The sequence below is a fragment of the Macaca nemestrina genome, chromosome 9, assembly GCF_043159975.1.
Source record: "Macaca nemestrina isolate mMacNem1 chromosome 9, mMacNem.hap1, whole genome shotgun sequence".
Classification (NCBI taxonomy): Eukaryota; Metazoa; Chordata; class Mammalia; order Primates; family Cercopithecidae; genus Macaca; species Macaca nemestrina.
Genome location: NC_092133.1, coordinates 32,942,597 through 32,963,186, shown reverse-complemented (window position 1 = coordinate 32,963,186; position 20,590 = coordinate 32,942,597). Strand labels below are relative to the sequence as shown.

At 51.0% G+C, this 20,590-nt stretch overlaps 1 protein-coding gene across 7 annotated transcripts in view; it reads left to right on the top strand.

The window, feature by feature from the left end:
• The window catches only part of LOC105478388 (paired box 2), a 94,194-nt gene extending 80,361 nt beyond the window's left edge, over positions 1 to 13,833 (top strand). For 2 of the 7 annotated variants that reach the window (XM_011735635.3, XM_011735629.3), the window contains 4 exons: positions 8,532 to 8,633; positions 8,786 to 8,868; positions 10,885 to 10,971; positions 11,418 to 11,511. In XM_011735635.3, coding sequence (XP_011733937.1) covers positions 8,532 to 8,633; positions 8,786 to 8,868; positions 10,885 to 10,971 — 272 coding nt within the window. In that variant the 3' untranslated portion in view covers positions 11,418 to 11,511. Of the gene's footprint in view, positions 1 to 8,531; positions 8,634 to 8,785; positions 8,869 to 10,884; positions 10,972 to 11,417 lie in introns of all 7 variants that reach the window. The other 5 variants (XM_011735633.3, XM_011735627.2, XM_011735630.3 and 2 more) reach the window with 4 other exon arrangements.
• The last annotated feature ends 6,757 nt before the right edge of the window (positions 13,834 to 20,590 follow it).

Sequence of the window (20,590 nt, the reverse complement as noted above, 5' to 3'; positions counted from 1 at the left end):
TCCTCCCTTCATCTCCTCCCTCTGTCTGTGAGGCCCAAAAGGCTGAACATGCCAAATGGAATGCTTTTTCCTCCAAGGATGGCCTCACTTGATCATTAGAGATCAGAGAGAGAGAAAGGGGCCAGTCTGAATTTGAATCAAAATATTTTCTAAGAAATCAATGATCTTGCTATCAAATGCATGACAATAGCCAACTCAGGCCAATAAAGGATTGCCCAGTTGAGAATACTGGCCACGGCTTTCACGATTCATTAGGTTACGGGGACCCTTCCAGCTTCTGTAGATGTCATTTAGATGCTTGATGTGTCCCACAGGGGAATTCTCCAAAAAAGGGATCTCCCAGCACTAAGCTTTTTAGTCTGTTATTTGGTACTTTTTAAGAAGAAAGTGTTGGCTAAGTAAAAGTAAGATCAGTCAACCCAACATTTTTTGAATGACCAGAAATCCTAAAGACTGCTGTCCCAATGAAACAGGCATGTATTGGTACCAAGGGCTCAGAAATGTCCCAGTGGCCTCAAAGCCACCTAGGCAAGACCTGAAAACCTATTTCTCCCAGAGGGCCGGTCACCTCCAAGGTGACAGGAAGACCCCCCACTCCTTTCCCAGGGTAGCCAGAATCCCTTCCACCTCCACAATTAGCTACAGCCTCAGGACAAACAAGCCAGTGCTTTTGCAACCCTGAGCTTTGGGAGACAGGCTCCGTCACTGTTGTCACTTCTGAGAGGGCTTTGCGTGCCTTCAGCCTGAATCCTCCCCTCTTCTCCCCAGTGGTGGTGGTGGCTGGGCTCTCAGGCAGGGAAGGAGGAAATCCTGCAGGGCTTGGAGAACAGCCTAATGCTGCAGAGGCTTAAGTGGCCGTTTTCCTTGGGATTAGGGTTTCACTTACACAGAGCGCCTGAAAAACACTGCGCTTTCGGAAGGATTAGAGCTGACAATTCAGTGCTCTCAGAGAACAAAATAAAGCCAGAGAGGAACTGGGAGGCCTGGAGTATCAGAAGACTGTGCAAACAGGCTTAACCTCTGCCCACCCAGCATGGGGGTCTCTCATGCTCTGAGCCCATCTGTGAGCCTGGGCCCAACCTTTTGAGTGCCAGCCCCTGCCCAACTCCAATCTTCATTTGTGATTCGCTCATGGAGCCAGAGAAGTCAACGTAGGGACGTGAACTGGGAAGAGGACCGAGCCTCAGTTTCCTCCTCTGTAAAATGAGGGAGTTGGACTAGAAGATAGCCAAGTTCCTTCTCAGCCCTTTGAAAGTGTGATTCTCCCCAACACTCCCTAGTGTTATCCTAGGATGCTGAAGCTGCATTTCCATCCATGGTCCAGCTGAATTAGAAGGAAACCGCCTCCTGTGAGGCCCTGAGCCAACAGGCTACACAGCTCAGAGGAGGGCAGGGTGCTGGGAGAGGGAATGGAAACAGCATGACTGGTTGTGTCCAGCCAGTTGGCTCTCAAGGTGTAGACCTCACTAAGCCCCTGCAGATCTGGGTAACATCCCTGCCTAGGACACACCAGGGACCAGGGTCTCATGGTGTCAGTGGGAGCTGAGATCAGCTGGAAGAGCAGCCACCCTGAGTTGTAGGCACAGCCCCCTCTGCTGGAACCTGGAGCAGGCAAGCCTCAGGTAGGGTATGGGGCTGAGGCAGAGCCTGGTGCTGTGGGCCGTCCCATAGTCCCTTCTGCCCCAGAGGATAAATCAAATCCTGGGAGGATTTGGAAGCTTGGGAAATAAGAAATGAAAGGAAATATGTAGATAATTCTTTTCCTCTCCTTTTAAAACATCTTGTGTGGATTTAAAGTTTGTTACTTTAGTGTAATAGATATAAGTTGAATTGGTCATAAGGTGCTCATAATTGTTATAGTAAATACCAATTATGCATTTATATATCTAGGCAGCAATTACAAATTTAATAACTGTGTATTCCTGTAAGTGTTATAAATGCCTATGTCAAATGCAGGCACAGACTGCCAGCCTTGAAGAAATCTAATGTCTTCATTTTCGCTACCTTATGAGAAGCAGACAGAACTTGAGGATAGGGTAGTAAAACAAGAGTTATGTTTTCTGGCCTTAGGGTCCTCCACAGTGTCAAGTGGGTAGCAAAAGTGCTTATTTTCAGAGAAAGATGCTGAGGAAAAGCATCTCTGAACTCCTCGATAGAACTTTTGCTGTATAAATCTATGTCTAATAAGTCTCATCTGAGCCATCATGAGCAGCAGTTTCTGCTTCTTTCGTGGCATCCTTTTTATTTCCTTGATCTTCTGAATGCTGACATTTTCCTTGACTTGAGATAAACCTCCCTGCTACTTCACATGTTATTTTGCTGTGCTTTATATCATCTTGTTTATTGATACAATTCAAGTAGTTGCAAACAAATCAGTGTCTTATGCCAAAGAACGGGGCTCTTTTGCTTTTTTTTTTTTTTATAAAGAGTGCTTATTAATCTTTAAGCCATATTTTTTGAGAATATGATAAAAGTCATATACCATCTACACAGAAAGCTACAGATATATAATGTCTATAACATCTTATATAGAGATTTATATAGACCCCTTGAAGTGATCTATGGGTTCCTAAGGCATCAGTTAACCCCAATTTAAAACCACCACTGTAAAAAAGTGGAAGAAATTGAAACATAAGAAACAAGAAGTGACAAGATGTTCTGTTATAGGAAAGATTCACTTAGCATGATCCCATATTACTTTCCTGGACCAAACATCTATCTGTTTTCTGGGTCTGCACTATTTGAGAATAATATCAATAATAATATCATTGGGATCAGTTCCCAAGTATACAGCCCGTTCTGTAATCCAGTTTCTGCCATCTACTAGCAGTGAAATCTTGGACATTATACTTGGCCCTTCTGAGTTTATTTATCATCTATAGACTGGGGATTAAAGGCTGGGCGTGGTGGCTCACACCTGTAATCCCAGCACTTTGGGAGGCCGAGGTGGGTGGATCACCTGAGGTTCGAGACCAGCCTGGTCAACATGGCAAAACCTCGTGTCTCTACTAAAAAATACAAAAGTTAGCTGGGTGCAGGGGCAGGCGTTTGTACTCCCAGCTACTTGGGAGGCTAAGGCAGGAGAATCGCTTGAACCTGGGAGGCAGAGGTTGCAGTGAGTGGAGATTACACCACTACACGCCAGCCTGGGAGACAGAGCAAGACTCTGTCTCAAAAAAAAAAAAAAAAGGTGGGGGAGGTTAAAAACATATCAACAGCCGGGCCCGGTGGCTCACGCCTATAATCCCAGCACTTTGGGAGGCTGAGACAGGCGGAGCACCTGAGGTCAGGAGTTGGAGACCAGCCTGGCCAACATAGCGAAACTCCGTCTCTACTAAAAAATACAAAAATTAGCCAGACATGGTGGCAGGTGCCTGGGAGGCTGAGGCAGGATAATCACTTGAACCTGGGAAGCGGAGGTTGCAGTGAGCCGAGATTGTGCCACTGCACTCCAGTCTGGCTGACGAGAGCAAGACCCTGTCTCAATAAAAATAAAAATAAAAACATCATAGGGTTGATATGAAGATTAAATGAGATAGTACATCATATAAAATATGAAGGACACTGCCCAGCATATAGTAGGTGCTCAATGAATGCTAGCTAGTCCTGGCACAAGTAGAAACACAGCTCTGACCTTGAATCTTAGACCTGATAGTGAAAGTAGCGCAAATTACCTGATGACTACAATTTTTCAACTTTCTTAATAAAGGCTTTCACTTTGCTTTTCTCTGTACTTGAAAGAGGAGCTGCACTTAGATTCTCCAAAACAGTTGATTTGATCTGGCCCATTTGGTAAGGAATGTCTGACAAAAGTGCACTGTCTGATGCAGATGTAGTGATTGCTGTAGAAATTGGCTGTAGAATCTTCAGGGACTTCTGCAGTTGAACTGAGAAGATATCCTCATCAAGTACAGTGCTTTGAACACTTCTGGGGACTTTAAGATTCTCCACTACCACTGTTTCTTGAAGACCCTCTTTGTTTTTCAGAAAACTCTCGCAGGAAATTAATACTCCACCCCATGGAGTTTTATTACAGACTTTTGGCGTCGGGATTTTGTTCTCTGAGTCCTTTTTATCAACAACCATGACGATATGAGATTTTTGTTTGTCAGATGACTTCTTTTCCTTTTCTTTGGCTCTTTTGGGGAGTATCTGGCTTCATGTTATTAAAAGGCAGTGTGGTATAAACATGGCTTCAAATTTTGGCTCTATCATTTATTAGCTGTGTAGTCATGGTAAAACCGTGATGCACCTTTGTGCCTTCATTGTCTCACCCTTGAAACAAGGAAGTTACCTCATCATCTGGAAGGCTCTTCATCTTTAAAAACTTTGTAACCTTGGTCAGGCACGGTGGCTCACGCCTGTAATCCCAGCACTTTGGGAGGCCGAGGCAGGCAGATCACTTGAGGTCAGGAATTCAAGACCAGCCTCGCTAACATGGTGAAACCCTGTCTCTAATAAAAATACAAAAATTAGACAGGCATGGTGGCACACACCTGTAGTCCCAGCTACAGGCTGAGGCATGAGAATCACTTGAACCCAGGAGGCGGAGGTTGCAGTGAGCCAAGATCGCGCCACTGCACTCCAGCCTGGGCGATAGAGCGAGACTTCATCTCAAAAAACGAAAAACAAAAAACAACTTTGTAACCTTGGAAAGCAAGCGTCCAACATGAAATGCCCATCCTCTTGTAATAGTATGTGGGTTTTTGTCCATTTATAATTTCTGATGCTGTTTTTATGTTACTGGCCATTGTCAGTGAGCAATGAAAATCCTCTACTGCTTTCTGTTGGGTGGCACGTATTTTATAACTGATGTATTCTGTCACATAGCTGTTTTCTCCTTTTTCTGTGCTTTTGCTTGTTGGTATAACGGAGGTGGCTGTGCTGTTGTACAGTTTTAGAGTCTGTCTGCACTCCTATTTTTCCACCCATGTATAGTACAGCAAGGCCCAGTGCTCTGTCGATTCTTGCTTGCACAGATTCCATTACCCATTCATATTCTTTCACTAAAAGAGGCTTGCTCAAAGAATGCTGCTGGGCAAATGGTATGACGGTCTTAGTAATTTGAAAACTTCCTGCAGTATGTGTTTTCCATTATTGACAATGGTGTTCCAGAAAAATATATGGCTCTGGCAAGAGTTTGGTCAATTTTTTCTGCTCTTTAGGTGTCACCTGTGTGCTAATGAAGCAATTGAGAGTGCTTTGTATGCAGTGGCCAGCACCGTTGGTGGCTCAGGGGTCCTTAACAGGGTACCTCTTTGTGGTGATACTGGTGTTATAGACTCCGCAGCAGCAGGTGCACAGCTGTATGCAGAACACGAGGAAGCTTGCCTGCTTTTTCCTAGTCTTGGGACTCTTCTTTCACATTTTTAAAATTTCTACGTGGCACTGCCCAGCTTCAGTTTTCTAAATAGAATTTGGCAATGTGCCTTTCAATCAACTGTCCAGTGGGTGACTTTCAGCATGCGAAAGTTCCTACCTGAGGGAAGTTGCCATTTTGCAAGAGAGAAAGCCAGTGGAAATAAAACTTTCCGGTAAGACTGCATCCAGGTTAGCTGGAAACATCTTTCTAGTCATCCAGCCTTTCTTCCTTCCTCCTGAAATGAGGTAGGAGATTTTGTGACAAAACCTTAGATTATAAGGAATTCATGGTGATAGGTTGTGGGAATCATGCAACTGAAAACCGGAATTAAGATGCATTTAAATTCCTATTTATTAAGAAAGAGGCACACCCCTTTTCCTGGCTGCTTTGCAGACTTTATGATGACAGGGAAGGAGGAATTAGGTTTCTTTATCTGTTTAGCTTCAAAACCCCTGCATCTTCCCTAACTCGATCCTGTCCTGGGCCTTTTTTGACCAGTAAGTGCCATATTATTAATCTCTCTAGGAATTGATTTTGATATTGCTGTCATTGTCTACTTCAGGTCCACTCCACTAAGAGACAGTCAGGAGGAGTGTAGCTTTCATTGACAACAGAAGTCAATAAAAGAAAACCCACATCAAGGCAAACACAAATCCTTTCTTCTGTCTCTCTAGGAGTCAAAACTGATCTCGTGTTTGGCAGTTCTACTCTGCTTGTTCTCGAGTTTTAGGAAATGTAAGATATTGGCTATATTAGACAGGTATAGAGGAAAATCATTCTATTGCATGATAAAGTCATAATATATGAGTCCCTCACTGTAAACCTCTCATCAGCTTATAAAAATCATAATCTATTGTTTAAATTGTTTTTTAAAGAAAAAGGATATTCTAATATTTAAATTTTATCCCAGCCTTTACTTCTTTAAGGAGACCAATATATATGAAACAACAAAAAAATTATAACCCATCAGGAATTGGCTGTTAAGTGCAATAGATTGATGGAGGATTAATCAACAAGTGTTTATTGAGCATCTACCATGTTCTCAACTATGCAGGATAAAGCAGAAGATAGGGTCCTGCCCTCAGGTTGCTTATGATCTGTTTGAAGAAGCAAGCTATGATATCGGGGCTGATGCATTATGATATATAATGGCATGGTAAACCATGCAGCACAGATGCTGTGGAAGTTTAGAAGAGAGAAATTTCCTCGGTGGGTAGAATGGTAGGGATTTTAAGACTTCGGGGGGAAGGAGAGGAAAACGACAAGGAAGAAGAAAAGGTCATGGCAAAAGCGTAGGAGGTTCACATCACACAAGCCAATAAAAACAGTCAAACTAAACCAGGAGGGGTGAGAATCTTAAGTGGGGTGGAGAGAGTACCTTAGCAGCTTTAAAAGCCACAGAGTTTCATTTCAAACTATAGACTACGGGGAATCAGCGACGGTTTTTACAAGAGAAGTGGTGTGATGAAAGCAATGTTTCATGAGGACTAGCCAAGCAGCCACATTTAGGATAGACAGCAGGGGAAGAATGTGGAGGCAGGGAATGCAAGCAAAAATACTGTGTGGCCAAAAGAAGGTGCTTAAAAGCTGAGCTATGAAGGTAGTGGAAGAAATGGAAATAGAGCAGATGTAACAGACATTGCCAAGGAGAATTGACAATACTTGGTGACTAACTTCATCTAGAATGAGAGGAAGAAGGCTATGTCAAGAAGGACTCCAAAGTTTTTGGTCTTATGATCTTCAAGATCATAAGAACCGACGGAGGGAAGATGAATCTGTTTTTATTCCAGTTAGGTTTGAGGTGACAGAGGGACAGCTAAGGAAAATGTTCAGCAGGGTGCTAGAAATGCAAAAACCTGAGCTGTAGCTCTGTATAGCTAGGGAAGGATGGATCACTCAGATGTGTCAAGGAAGGGGTGAGGAAACTCATACATCTCTGGAATGCAGGGAGGTGAGGCCCTCTTCAAAGGGAGTGTAGCAAAGAGAGAGAGATGCTTTGGAATAGCCACTGGGAGACTAATGACTATGGTCCAGCTGACGAAAAGAAAGTGAATGGGCCCGGATATGCATAGTTTTGTGACTTTCTGCAGCCATGCCTTGCCTTCCCAAGGATGGACAGAGGCATTAGAGTGGTAGAGTGGCATTGGCTAGTGAGGAGGATAAGGGGAATCTGGAGGGGTTAAGGGGGTTCCAGGAGGTCCAGGAGAGGATGAAGGGATTATAGCAGAGGGGAGAAAGCAAATTATTATTAAAGATCAGAAAATGCTAAATTGCAAAGGGAGGTGGTGACCCCTTCATAGCAATGGAGGGTGCAGGCAAGGAAGGGAGCCCAGTCATGTGCAGCTGTGTCCCAGAGGACATGTCTGTGGACCAGGGGTAGCACTCTCATCTTGACTCGCTTTGTCTCCCACCCTCCAGGCTCTAGCTGGAGAGCCCTCCAGGGACAGAAGTCCAGCAGCTGGTGGGGGAGCAGATTTTGCTCATTGGAACTTTATCTGGTCCACTTGCACTGTTGGCTCAAAGCTCCTGATTCACTTCAGGGTGGTTTTCTATCATGTAAATGCAATAAACACTAACAGCAAAATAGCTCACTGGCTGGCCCCCTGCTCTCCACACCTGCCAGGCCCAGCACCTGCAGCTCCACTTGGAGAGGACAAGGAATAGCCATCACTCCCTGTAGGGGTGATGGTGGGGTGTCCTCCAAGCCTGAAGGAAAGATGGGGTATTAGGGAGAGGAAAGATAAGCAAGATGATAGAGGTCCCTTTGGCTACTGGAGAGACCACAGCTGAATATCTTGCTGAGAAGGAGGAGTAAAACCAGGTCATCTCCCTCCCATCTCCATCTGGGTTTGGAATGCACAGAGACACAGGCAAAGGCAAATACACACACACACACACACACACACACACACACACAAATGCACAGAGACACAAAGAGCTATACAAAACAGAGATGCATACATACAGCTGATCATAGATATTTAGCTTAGACACATGCAAAGGCACACTCAGACTTGCGCATTCAGGTGCAGAACGGCACACGTACCCCCGCACGTCTGCACAGAGCTCTTTCCTCTCCAAGAGTTTCCTCTCCATGCAGTACCCTGGTGTGAGTAGAGACAGGCCCCTTTCTTCCAGGCCTCACTCCTTCCCCTTTGTGTTTTTCCAGGTCGTGACATGGCGAGCACCACTCTGCCTGGTTACCCCCCTCACGTGCCCCCCACTGGCCAGGGAAGCTACCCCACCTCCACCCTGGCAGGAATGGTGCCTGGTAGGTGACAATGCTGCAGCTGCCTAATCTAGGTGGGGGGAACTAAATTGTGGGTGAGCTGCTGAATGGTCTGTAGTCTGAGGCTGGGGTGGGGGGAGACCCAACGTCCCCTCCCTGCAAACCACTGCTATTCTGTCCCTCTCTCTCCCTAGAGGCTGCAGTTGGTCCCTCATCCTCCCTCATGAGCAAGCCCGGGAGGAAGCTTGCAGAAGTGCCCCCTTGTGTGCAACCCACTGTATGTCATGGCCCCTCCACAGCGCCCACCCACCCAAGTCTGTGCCCGAGGAGCACTCAGCCTCAGCTCCACCCTCAGTGCCCAGCCCACCCCAGCCAGCTGACACTGCTTGGAAGAGCCTGCCCTGGTTTCCATGGAAACTTGGAGCCAAGAACCATTTCCAGGGGCATGTCAGTCACTCAGACAAAGCCACCCTGGTCCACACCAAGACACAAGGGAAGACCAATGTTGAGAACCAACGCCAACCCAGAGGCAGGAGGGAGCTAGTCCCTAAGAGGAATGGAGATCAGGCTGCGGCAGGAACCAGGGAGACTCACTGCAGCAAGACAGGCTAGAACACCCCTATACCTCTTCAGAGGCACCCAGCCTTCCATTGCTCCCCTGGGGCTCTGACCCATCCCTGATCAGAGGAGTTGGGTTTGGGTTGTTTGGATCAGAGAGGCAGAGGCTCTATTTAACGTCTGGTGACTGCAGCTGGAGGTTGTACTATACCCATCCCCAATCCCCAGATTGGGAGCAGGGGCTTGAAGCCAAAGAGAGCTGAAGTTCCTATGCACACAAACACCAAAACACTCTTGTCTTAAGAAGGGTTAGACTCACTCAGCCAGCAACTCACTCCCTCTGGCCGCCCTCTATATGGCCTTTCCCTGAAGTTCAACTCTCATTGGTATGGGGAAGGGGGAGGATAGAAGAGAGTGGTTGGCCCCATCCATCCAGGGACATTTAGGGATAACCATGGGTAAGCAGAGCTTGGGGTGGGACAGTGGCAAAGAGGGAGATTGCTGCTAGGTCTTATAGACTAGGGGCTGAAGGGAGTTAGAGGTGTGGGTAAAGGGATTCCTGCCCAGATTTAGGGGAAGGGAAGTAGAAGCCTTATTGGGGGGCAAGGAGATTTTAGGCAGAAGCTCCCAGCAGTGAGCAGGTGGGGGTTGGAGGAGGTTTTAAAGAGGTGGGGGTGAGGGAAGAGTGGGGAAGTGGGGGCAGGGAGTCTGCAGGGAGGTGGGGAAGAGGGAGCCGCAGAGAGCTCGTGGTGGTGAGGGGGGAGTCGTTAAACAGAATCTAGTGCTGATGAGGAAATTACACTTGTTTCATTAGCGATGGGGAAGGAGATAGCTCAGTTCCTCTTGGTCACAGTTGAGCTCAGAAGCTCATTATCCTGCTGCACGCATGCTTTCCCTCCTCGTCAATAAACAGGCTTTCCAGTGGCTGCATCCCCCACCCCCACCCCAGCTCCCTCTCAGAGAGGGGCCCCTTCTCCTCTACTTAACCCGCGGTTAGGGATCACTGTAAACAGTCTGGGGTCATCACACAGGAGAAAGGGCGAGGGGGAAACCTGGAGGCCTGGCCTTTCTCCCGCAGAGGGAGGGAGGCAGCTTCCGACGGCTCCCAACCCACGGGCCCTCTGCTCACCGCTCGCGGACCAGCGGGCAGTTCACCTGCTTCCTGCCGCCTCCATCCCCTGCCGCGTAGCCCAAGCAACCAACCTCTAGAGGGAAAAGCGGGAGGGCGGTGTCTCCCAACAGAGCCCCCACCTCTTGCGTTGGCACCGCGCATTGATGCCATTCTTAGGACTTTCTGGGAGAAAGTGTCCCGAAGGCCTTTCTTCGCCACCGTCCCCCACCCCCATTTCCGCCCATTGGGGGCCATGCCTCCTAGAACTGGAGTGGCCTCTATAAAGCCCTGGCCCCCGGCGCGACAGGGTGCACGCGCCCCAGTACAAACCCTTCGTGGGTGGCCGCGAGCACCTCCGCTGGGAAGCCCGGGGCGGGCACTGGCCCACAGGGTCCACCCGTGGGTGTGCGAGCGCGTCGGTGCTTCCCGCCTCCCCGGGCTCTCCCCACGCGGACGCGGTGATCGCCCCACCTCCGCCCGGCCCACTCGCCAGGCTATTACCCTGCCCGCGACACCTGCGCCTGAGACCCGGAGGGAGGAGCGGGCGGAGAAGCCACCGGCCGGACTCGTGGGGTCCGCCCCGGCGTGCACGCGTCTGATCCCCACTCCCCGACCCTCCCGCAGGGAGCGAGTTCTCCGGCAACCCGTACAGCCACCCCCAGTACACGGCCTACAACGAGGCTTGGAGATTCAGCAACCCCGCCTTACTAAGTGAGTACGCCACCTGGCTGGCCGGCGGCTCAGCGCGGCCGCGCGGCTTCTGGGCACGGTCCCACTCCCGGCGACCCGATCTCTGGGGGCCCGGCCGGGCCAGGGGGACAGGTTTGCTAGTGCAGTACTGAGGCCCGGGGACCCCTTGAGGACGCCCGCACCTCCTGCCCTCCCGTCCCCTCCCTGGTCGCTCGAGGCTCTGCGCCGCCCTCGCCCTCGGATCCCCTGGAGGGTGCGCAGCCGGGCTTCCCCGGATCGGGTCCCTCTCATGCCCCGTGAACGCAACTATTCTCCAGGGCAACTGGCTCCACCGCCCAGCCAAGGTCTCCCAGTCCGGATCCCGCTGGACCCCAGCCAGGGGAGGTCTTTTCTTTGCTTTTCTTTCCTTTTTTGTTCTCCTGTTTGTCCTCTCACCCAGCCCATTCTTCTCCTGTGTTAACTTCCAGGTTCCCCTTATTATTATAGTGCCGCCCCCCGGGGCTCCGCCCCTGCCGCTGCTGCCGCTGCCTATGACCGCCACTAGTTACCGCGGGGACCACATCAAGCTTCAGGCCGACAGCTTCGGCCTCCACATCGTCCCCGTCTGACCCCACCCCGGAGGGAGGGAGGACCGACCCGACGCGATGCCTCCCGGCCACCGCCCCAGCCTCACCCCATCCCAGGACACCCGCAACCCTTCACATCACCCCCTCGAAGGCCGGACAGGACGGGTGGAGCCGCGGGCGGGACCCTCAGGCCCGGGCTCACCGCCCCCAACCCCGCCCGCCGCCCCTCCCCGCCTGCCTGGACTGCGCGGCGCCGCTAAGCGGACTCGGCCCAGCTCGCCCCGGCCTCGACCGAGCCAGCCCCGAAGCCCGCCAGCCACCCGGCCGGACTCGGGCGCGACCAGCCGGCGCGCGCCGTAAGTTTCTGTGACACACAATCAGCGCGGACCGCAGCGCGGCCCAGCCCCAGGCACCCGCTTCGGACGCTCGGGCGCCGGGAGGCTTCGCTGGAGGGGCTGGGCCAAGGAGATTAAGAACAAAACGACTTTCTACTGAAGTAGGAAGAGCTCGCTGCCGAATCCTTGGGGAAAATTCTTTACCCCCAGTGCCAGCCGGACTGCCCTCGCCTTCCGGGTGTGCCCTGCCGCAGAAGGTGGAATGAGGGAGTGGGGGTCCCGCTCTAGGAACGGGCTTTGGGGTCGTCAGGTCTTTCCAAGGTTGGGACCCAAGGAGCGAGGGGTCCAGCAGCCCGCACCGACCGAGCTGGGCTCTCGGCTCTTCACTGCTCCGCCTGGACTGCCTAGTTCCCCAGGGCCCGGCACCTCCTGCTGCGAGACCCAGCTCTCAGCCCTGCCTTGCCCCTACCTCAGCGTCTCTTCCACCTGCTGGCCTCCCAGTTTCCCCTCCTGCCCGTCCTTCGCCCGTCCTCGACGCCCTGCATCCTCCTCCCTGACTCGCAGCCCCATCGGATGCTCTTCTGGGACCGCCGCAGGACCAGTTTCCATAGGCTGCGGACTGGGATCTTCCTCCAGCAGTTACTTGATTCCCCCTCCCCCGACACAGACTCTCAATCTGCCGGTGGTAAGAACTGGTTCTGAGCTGGCGTCTGAGCTGCTGCGGGGTGGAAGTGAGGGGCTGCCCACTCCACTCCTCCCACCCCCTCCCAGCCTCCTCCTCCGGCAGGAACTGAACAGAACCACAAAAAGTCTACATTTATTTAATATGATGGTCTTTGCAAAAAGGAACAAAACAACACAAAAGGCCACCAGGCTGCTGCTTTGTGGAAAGATGGTGTGTGTTGTGTGAAGGCGAACCCCGGTGTACATAACCCCTCCCCCTCCGCCCTGCCCCGCCCAGCCCCATAGAGTCCCTGTCGCCCGCCGGCCCTGCCTGTAGATACGCCCCGCTGTCTGTGCTGTGAGAGTCGCCGCTCGCTGGGGGGGAGGGGGGAACACAGCTACACGCCCATTAAAGCACAGCACGTCCTGCGGGAGGGGGGCATTTTTTATGTTACAAAAAAATTACGAAAGAAAAGAAATCTCTATGCAAAATGACGAACATGGTCCTGTGGACTCCTCTGGCCTGTTTTGTTGGCTCTTTCTCTGTAATTCCGTGTTTTCGCTTTTTCCTCCCTGCCCTTCTCTCCCTCTGCCCCTCTCTCCTCTCCGCTTCTCTCTCGCTCTGTCTCTGTCTCTCTCCGTCTCTGTCGCTCTCGTCTGTCTGTCTCTGTTCCTTCCTCGGCCTCTCTTCCCAGCCCTGGCCCGGCCGCCCTGTCTCCGCAGGCTAGATCCGAAGTGGCAGCTCCAGCCCCCGGGCTCGCCCCCTCGCGGCCGTGCCCCGCGCGCCCCGTGCGGCCGAAGGCCGGGCCGCCCCGCCCCGCCCCGCCCCACCCCGTAGTTGCTCTTTCGGTAGTGGCGATGCGCCCTGCATGTCTCCTCACCCGTGGATCGTGACGACTCGAAATAACAGAAACAAAGTCAATAAAAGTGAAAATAAATAAATAAAAATCCTTGAACAAATCCGAAAAGGCTTGGAGTCCTCGCCCAGATCTCTCTCCCCTTCGAGCCTTTTTTATTTGAAAAGGAAAAAGAGAAAAGAGAATCGTTTAAGGGAACCCGGCGCCCAGCCAGGCCCCAGTGGCCCGAACGCGGCGGTGAGGGCGCCGAGGTCCAAGGTCCGACTCATCCCAGTCCTGTGGGGCTGGCCGGGCAGAGGCCCCGGACCCAGGCCCAGGCCTAACCTGCTAAAAGTTCCCCGGACGGTTCTGGTCTCCCCGGCCACTTTCAGCGCGTTGGTTCGTTTTCATTCTTTTTCTTTTGTGCACATAAGAAATAAATAATAATAATAATAATAAAGAATAAAATTTTGTATGTCACTCCCCATGGCTCCAAGTTTGTCTCTCCCTGTCTCTGAGATGGGCCTCCCCTCCATTGGTGGATCCCCAAAAGTCCCTTCAATGATCTTCCCAACTACACTCCCACTGCGACCTCCAACTCCTTTGCGGAGACCTCGTTGGCGGCAGCTGAACCACGGTGGAGGCCGAGGCAAGCCTGCCCGTTAGTAGCCACCCTCCCCCGTGCACCCTGGCCCTCGGACAGGAAGTTCTTACTCTCCGAAACTTCAGAATAACTCCCAGTTAGGCGCCTATACTAGGCCAACTCTGTGGTCCTATCAGTACACCTGCATCCAGATTTAGGGTGCTGGCTCTCAGAACCCTACGTCTGAGGCCCTCTCCACGTGGGTGGAGGGGTGGTCGTCTGTCCTATCTCCTCCCTCCGTTCCCCATCCAGTGCAGTTGCGCGTGGGCGCAGCAGCAATTTTATCCCTGGAGTCTGCAATGAGATGCGAAGACCGCACAGGCTTGCCGCAAATTTCCTCGCTCTGCGTTTACTTCTGGGCCCGAAGAATGCCCCGCAGAGGCCCCGGGAGCTGGTTCATGGGTCTTCATGCGCCTCCAGTGTCTTGCGGAGCCCCGGGCCCCAGCAAGAAGCGGCTGAAATTGGTGCGCCTTGTGCTGTGGTCTGGGTGTGTCCCCGAGAGAGCACGCAGACGCCTATGTCTGTCGCGGGGCGGTCGGCGGCTTCCTGCATAGGTACGGCTTTCTGTTCATCTATGTGTTCGTCTATATGTCCCTGGTTGGGTCTGGGGGTGTGGTAGTAGGAGAATTGTTTTATTTTAGCCATCCTTGCTGTTCTTGTGTCCAGGTGCCCAGTGAAAGATCTGTATGTCTCCACCTCTCTGTTCTCTGTTTGGGAGGTGTTGCAGGGGTTGGGGGATGTGGTGACTGTCCAGGATTGTTCTGCTGCATCAGAGATACTTGGGAGGGTCTCCTTTCCATCCCTTCAACAGCTTCCCAGCTCTGGCCCTCCCACACTCTTGCCAACACAAAGGGCCCAGCTTCCACCTGGAAACTTTCCTTCTGTGCCCCTGGGACTCCTTCCCAGCTCAGCTTCTATCGCAGCTTCCTCCCACTTGAAAGGCTCTTGAATCTCTGAGCTGCCAGGGATGCAAGCAGGACGTTGGGGCAGACTAAGAAGTGACCTTCCCCTTTGGTTTGGGACAGTGTCTCCTAGACACCTCCTTCCCATCAGAATCCCAGAGACCTTTCTTTCAAGCCAATCTGCCCAGGTTCACCCACATCATGGCACTTCTGGGGGATGTGCAGGACCCTCTACAAATCAGCAAACCCTCAATCAAGTCCATTCCCTTCCCCCTCCCTCTGCACCTGTGTCTCCCCGCTATTCTTCATCTCAGCAAATGGCAGTTGCACCCTTCGCCCTGCTTGGTATTGGCTCTCTTGACCACCAGCCTCCTAGAAGAGTGGCCTTCAAACTTCTTTGGTCATACACCCTCTCAGCCAAAAGAATTCTGAATGTGTACTCCAATATAAGTATATTTACTGATTTACAAATTTCATAAATATATTATTGGACTAACATATCATGAATCTTGTAAAAGGTAAAATATTAAAAGAACGAGATTGGAATATGTAAAAATAGAAGTTCTGATGTTCTCATACCCAAATGGATTATCTTGCACTCCCTGGAAGATGTGCACCCTTGGAGATCCTGGTCATAACCCATGAAAACCCAGCATGGCAGAACTCCTGACTATTGCCTAGTGCCCAGCGAGTACATTTCTGGAAGTTGCCAGGGCACTGGCTTGGGCCAGGGCAGCCCAGTGAACACTGCCCTCATCATATATAGCAGGTACCAGACCCCCAGTGCCTGGCTTTTCTTCCAGGTCCACCCCAGACAGGGAGCCTTGCCCTGCCCAATCCATCGATTTGGGAGCCATGGCCTCATGTGGGTCTCACTGGAACCTCTTCTGTTCTATTTCTGGTCTCTCTCAGACTGAATTGGACAGCAAACATTCCACTGTTTACAGTAAGCACCTCTGCCCAGAGGCTTCATGCGGTGTCCCTCCTAGAGTGCTGATTTGGGGCCTGAGGGCCCCAAAACATGATCTATCATCCTTGGCCAGTTGCAGCCCCACTCACCCACCCCAGACACAAAAAGGGCCTGTTCTCCTGCTTCAGTTCGTTTTCTGCAGAAGTCATGTTGACTCTGCTGGCTCTGTCCCCATCCCACCCCTACAGAGTTCCCGGCTGAGGCACACCAAGTATGACAGTTAGAAACAGATGAACAGAAGTGTCCTGGGTTGAGGGAAGAGTAGGAGCAAAGACAGGAAGTCATGAAAATACGCTAGATACAATGTGGCTGGAGTATCAAGTGCTGGGGGAGGGGTGGGGATGGAGGGAGTTGGCAGGAGATGAAGCTACAAAGGTAATCAGAACACTGTCGTGGGCATGCCAAAATGGTACCTGTCACACACACACAGCTCCTCTAAGGAAGCTGCCCTACCCACAGTCACTTCCTGCGTATGTAGACAATGTATTTGTACCAGCGACTCTGTTACTGGTACAGAATTGGACTGGAACACAAATCTATGCTGAACCAATCAATCCTCCTCTCTGGGGGGGGTCGGGGGTGGGGGAACTAGGAAGTATGGAAAGAAAGAGGCCATTAACCATGAAAAGAAAAGCCCAAAGGAGGCCCTAAGGGCCTTCCCTAGTCCTCCTCATCTCAGTAAAGTATAGCTCCATTCTACCGTCACTCAAGTCCCAAACCCATATCTTCCCTGACTCCTCCTGTCTTTTGCATCCCACATTTGATTCATCAGCAAAACCAGACAATTCTACCTTTAAAATTGATCCAGAGCATGACCTCTTCCAACTACCTGTACTGGACTATCCAGGATCAAGCCACCGTGGTCCTTCACCTGAGCTTGCAAACAGAACGTTCTAATTGGCCTTCCTGCTTCCATCTTAGATTCCCTCCAGCAGCCAGAATGGTCCCCCAAAATGTACGGCAATCCATGTCCCTCCTTTGCCCAGAAACCTTCGGTGGCTCCCCATCTCTCTCAGCGTCAAAGTCAAAATCCCTCCCCATCCCCACCACTACCTTAACTCACCTCCCATCACCTCCCTTGGCTCACTGTGCTCTCTGAGCCTGATGGTAGGAGCCCTCAATCATGTGAAGAGGAGGATGACCCACAGAGAGAGTAGCTGAGTCTCTAATGAGGAGGACTGAGAGGGCAGATGTTCCTGCCTCTCCTGCAGTGCAGAGGATTGAGACTCAAACTGCACTAAACTCCTCAAATAACTCCCACCATTCCTTGGGGACTCTCTGTTCCTTACAACCCAAAGCACCTCCCACAGTCCCCGTGGGGGGCATCAAGAGTGCATCCCTCCTTCCCTTGGGAAGCTGCCCCCTACCATCCTGTGTAGTTCTCGTGGGACTGTCAATCACAGTACCCCATCAGCTCCTACCACATATTTGGGCTTGTGATGCTCCTCCGGCCAATGAGGAACCCATGTCCCTGGCCACAGCACAGAGATAAAAAGTTAGAAACAATGGGAGTTCTCTCACGAGCAGTGTTATGGAGTTCTGGAAGAGAGGAGGGGTTTTTGGACTGTGAGCTGCAATGATAAGGGCTTGGGACTCCACTATGTGGAGAATGTCTGCCCGAGGGTGAAGTCATGCTCAGAGTCAAGCAGAGACCAGCAGAGCTGAGAGGTAGAGGGAAAAAAAAAAAAAAATCTAGTACTATCACTCAAACCTCTGGAGCCAGCTAGGCCCGAAGCAAGCCCTGTTTTCGGATTTCCAGGGTCAAAATTCAATACCTTCTCCTTGTTTTGGCTAAGCAAATGTGCTGGGTCTGTCATTTGCAACCAAAAAAATTCTGATTTAAACAGTTCTGGAAGACACACATGCCCTGTTAAGAGCTTTGGATTTTTCTTCCCCTTAGAGGCAACGTGAGCTATGGAAACTTTTTGAGCAAGAGAGAATAGCTTAGTAAGTCGCATTTTTGGAAGAGTGCTCTATCCATAATGAAGAAGTGGAATACAAGGAGAGACAGTGGGTACAGGAAGAACTGTACGAGACCACTACCATGGTCCAGGCAAGAGATAATGGGAATGTATGCTAATGACTAGATTAGCTCCTGAAGGAAACTGACAAGGAAGCATGACACGGTTTTATTTTTAAGTAGAAAAGAAAGACAAGTGCAGATCAGAAGACCTGCTGTATGAGAAAGAGAAAATAAGAATCTTTCTTGCATTTGCTTATATACACATAAACAGAAAGATAAAATGGTTGTCTCTGAGCTGGGAACAATGTGGACAGGACAGGGCAAGTATAGTCATTTCTGTGACTATAATTTTTTAAAACCTAATTTTGACTTTAATGAAAAATAAAATTTCAATTAAGAAAGATAAAGAGACAACCAGGTCCTTGACACATATAACCATAATGCATAAGCCAAATTTGGCTTTTCTTGATGTTCTATGGCGAAGGAAAGGCCATTTGATTTGGAGAATAGCGGATACCTGGTGACCTCCAAGCTAGTGTTTTCTACAGATGGAAGTGAGGGGTGGCTAAAATGTAAGGATGAAGAAAGGGGCAGAATGTAATCAATTCTTTTCAAATATTTGGAAGGGAGCCGAACAGGAGTGGGGCCTGGTGATGGTATGGTCTGTGAGCTCAAGAGAAGGTTCTTTTTGGCCAAGGGGTATGTGGACAAGCCCGTGGCTGAGGCAGAGGGTGAAAGGCAGGGATATGAAGAGAAGCTGCTCATGATGGACATGAGGGGCCTGAAAGAATGGGGCACAGGCATGTGGGGAGGGCTGGGGAGGAACCAGAGAATTCTGCTTGGGAGAGGAAGATCTTGAAGGGACAGGGTCCACTAGATTTGCTTGGAAAGATTGTAGGAGCCACAGCTGCCGTCTGCTGAGAGTGAGGGGAGCAGGACTGGATCCTGCCTTGAGCGGGTAGAGAATTTTGGAAGAATCTCTCCTGGGGATTCAGAAGGAAGTTGTGAGGGCAGCAGGAGCACATGGCCAACAGCAGCAGGAAGAGTTCACACTGTGGGGAAGTCCTAGGCTCCATCCTTCAAGACACAGAAGCCAGGCCCCCAAAATTACACTGCCCTCCTCCCGAACTCCATCCACATCTCCCTTCTCCAGGGGCCTCCCTAGCTGACTGAACCCTGGCAGCACCTTGAGCCCATGCTCATCGTCTGATCTCTGTGACTGTTCATCCTCAAGTGCCCACGTGTGGCCTCAGCTGCCTTATGTGGGAAAGCCACCACCTGCCCCACAAGGAATACCCAGCATGCAACCTACAGGCAGAAGAAAAACCATGTGTGTATGGAGGCATCTCCACGCTGAGGGCAAAAGGGACCCACAAGAGAGTCACAAGGCTGGCTCACAAGGTCACTGTGTGACCTCCAACAAATCTCACTCTCTCTCTGTGCATCAGTTTCCTTGTGTGTAAAACCAGATGATCACTAGGGTTCCTTCCCACTTGGACATTCTAGGCTTCCGTAGTTCTAGACTGTAGGTGCTCAGGCAATCTCTGTGACCAGAAGGAGTTCGCCTAAACTCTGTAGAGGTGAGGTGGGTGCATTCAGATGGGGAAGGGGATGTGGGAAAGTTTTTTAATCTACAGAAGGAGGAGGCATGGATTTATTTATGTGTTGCCACCTTCCCTATCTGAGAGTTAGGACTGCCTTTTCCTATTTCTCTTCCCACTCTCTGCCCAGAGGTCCCTGGGATGGGTCTCTGTAAGCATTGAGGCAGATGAATGGTGATCTGAGGGGACCAGTGAGGGTGCAGGGTAGGGCACTAGGGGAGGGAGACAAAGGAAGTTGCTCTTTGGGGCCAAGAACATTTCCAGCCTCCCCCCACACCTCTGCATGACCAAACCATTCCAATACCCTAATTAGCCAGTCCCTTAGGCCCCTGTTAGGCAGGCCGGCTGAGCGCCCAACTCCCTGGGGACCAACCCCTTTACCCCGCAGACTAATCAGTTCTTCACTCCTTGAGTGCATGAGTGTCCTCATCACACACGCATGCGCACACACACACATACCCTCCCTTATTCTCACCCAGAACCCCAGGCTCCATTCCAGCCTTACGAGTGTTAATGTAGGGTGGTGCTGAATTTCCCCAGTGACCATATTCCCATTTGGGTTGATTGAAGAGTTGGAAAGAGACTAGACAAAGTCTGGGGACTCCTCTCCAATTTGAGGTTTTCTCTCAAACTTGTGGGGTCAGGATGTGTAGCCAAGGATGAAGCCACAATTGGGGTGCTCTATGGTACCCCAAGCCCTTGCACTGGTACCATCTAGGGTCAATATTCACCCTAAATCAAACCCCCTCCTCCCCCTCATCCTGTCTCCCCAGTCCATATCCCCACCCCCTACCCCCGACACCCGCACTGTCAGCCCAAACACATGATAAATTGCCTTGTCAACAGAATTCATTCAGGGACCAATTAATTCCACAGAAATGAACCAGGAGCCATCAGTTGCTGAAAAACTCAGAGTGCAGGGAGTGCAGGGAGGGGGTACAGGCAGAGGGTGGGTAGCAGGGGAGGGGATGGGGAGGCTGGGGAAGTTAGTCTGACAGAAATTGGTCATTTAATGCTTAAGTGCACGCTAGACAGCCCTGTCATCGCCTGCGGCCCCCGTGCGGGATTAATTATCGGAGGAGGAGAGGGCAGCCCAGCCCAACCTAGCCGTCTGTCACCAACCAATGCTGGAGTCACCCAAGCCTTGGGCCACCCTGGGTC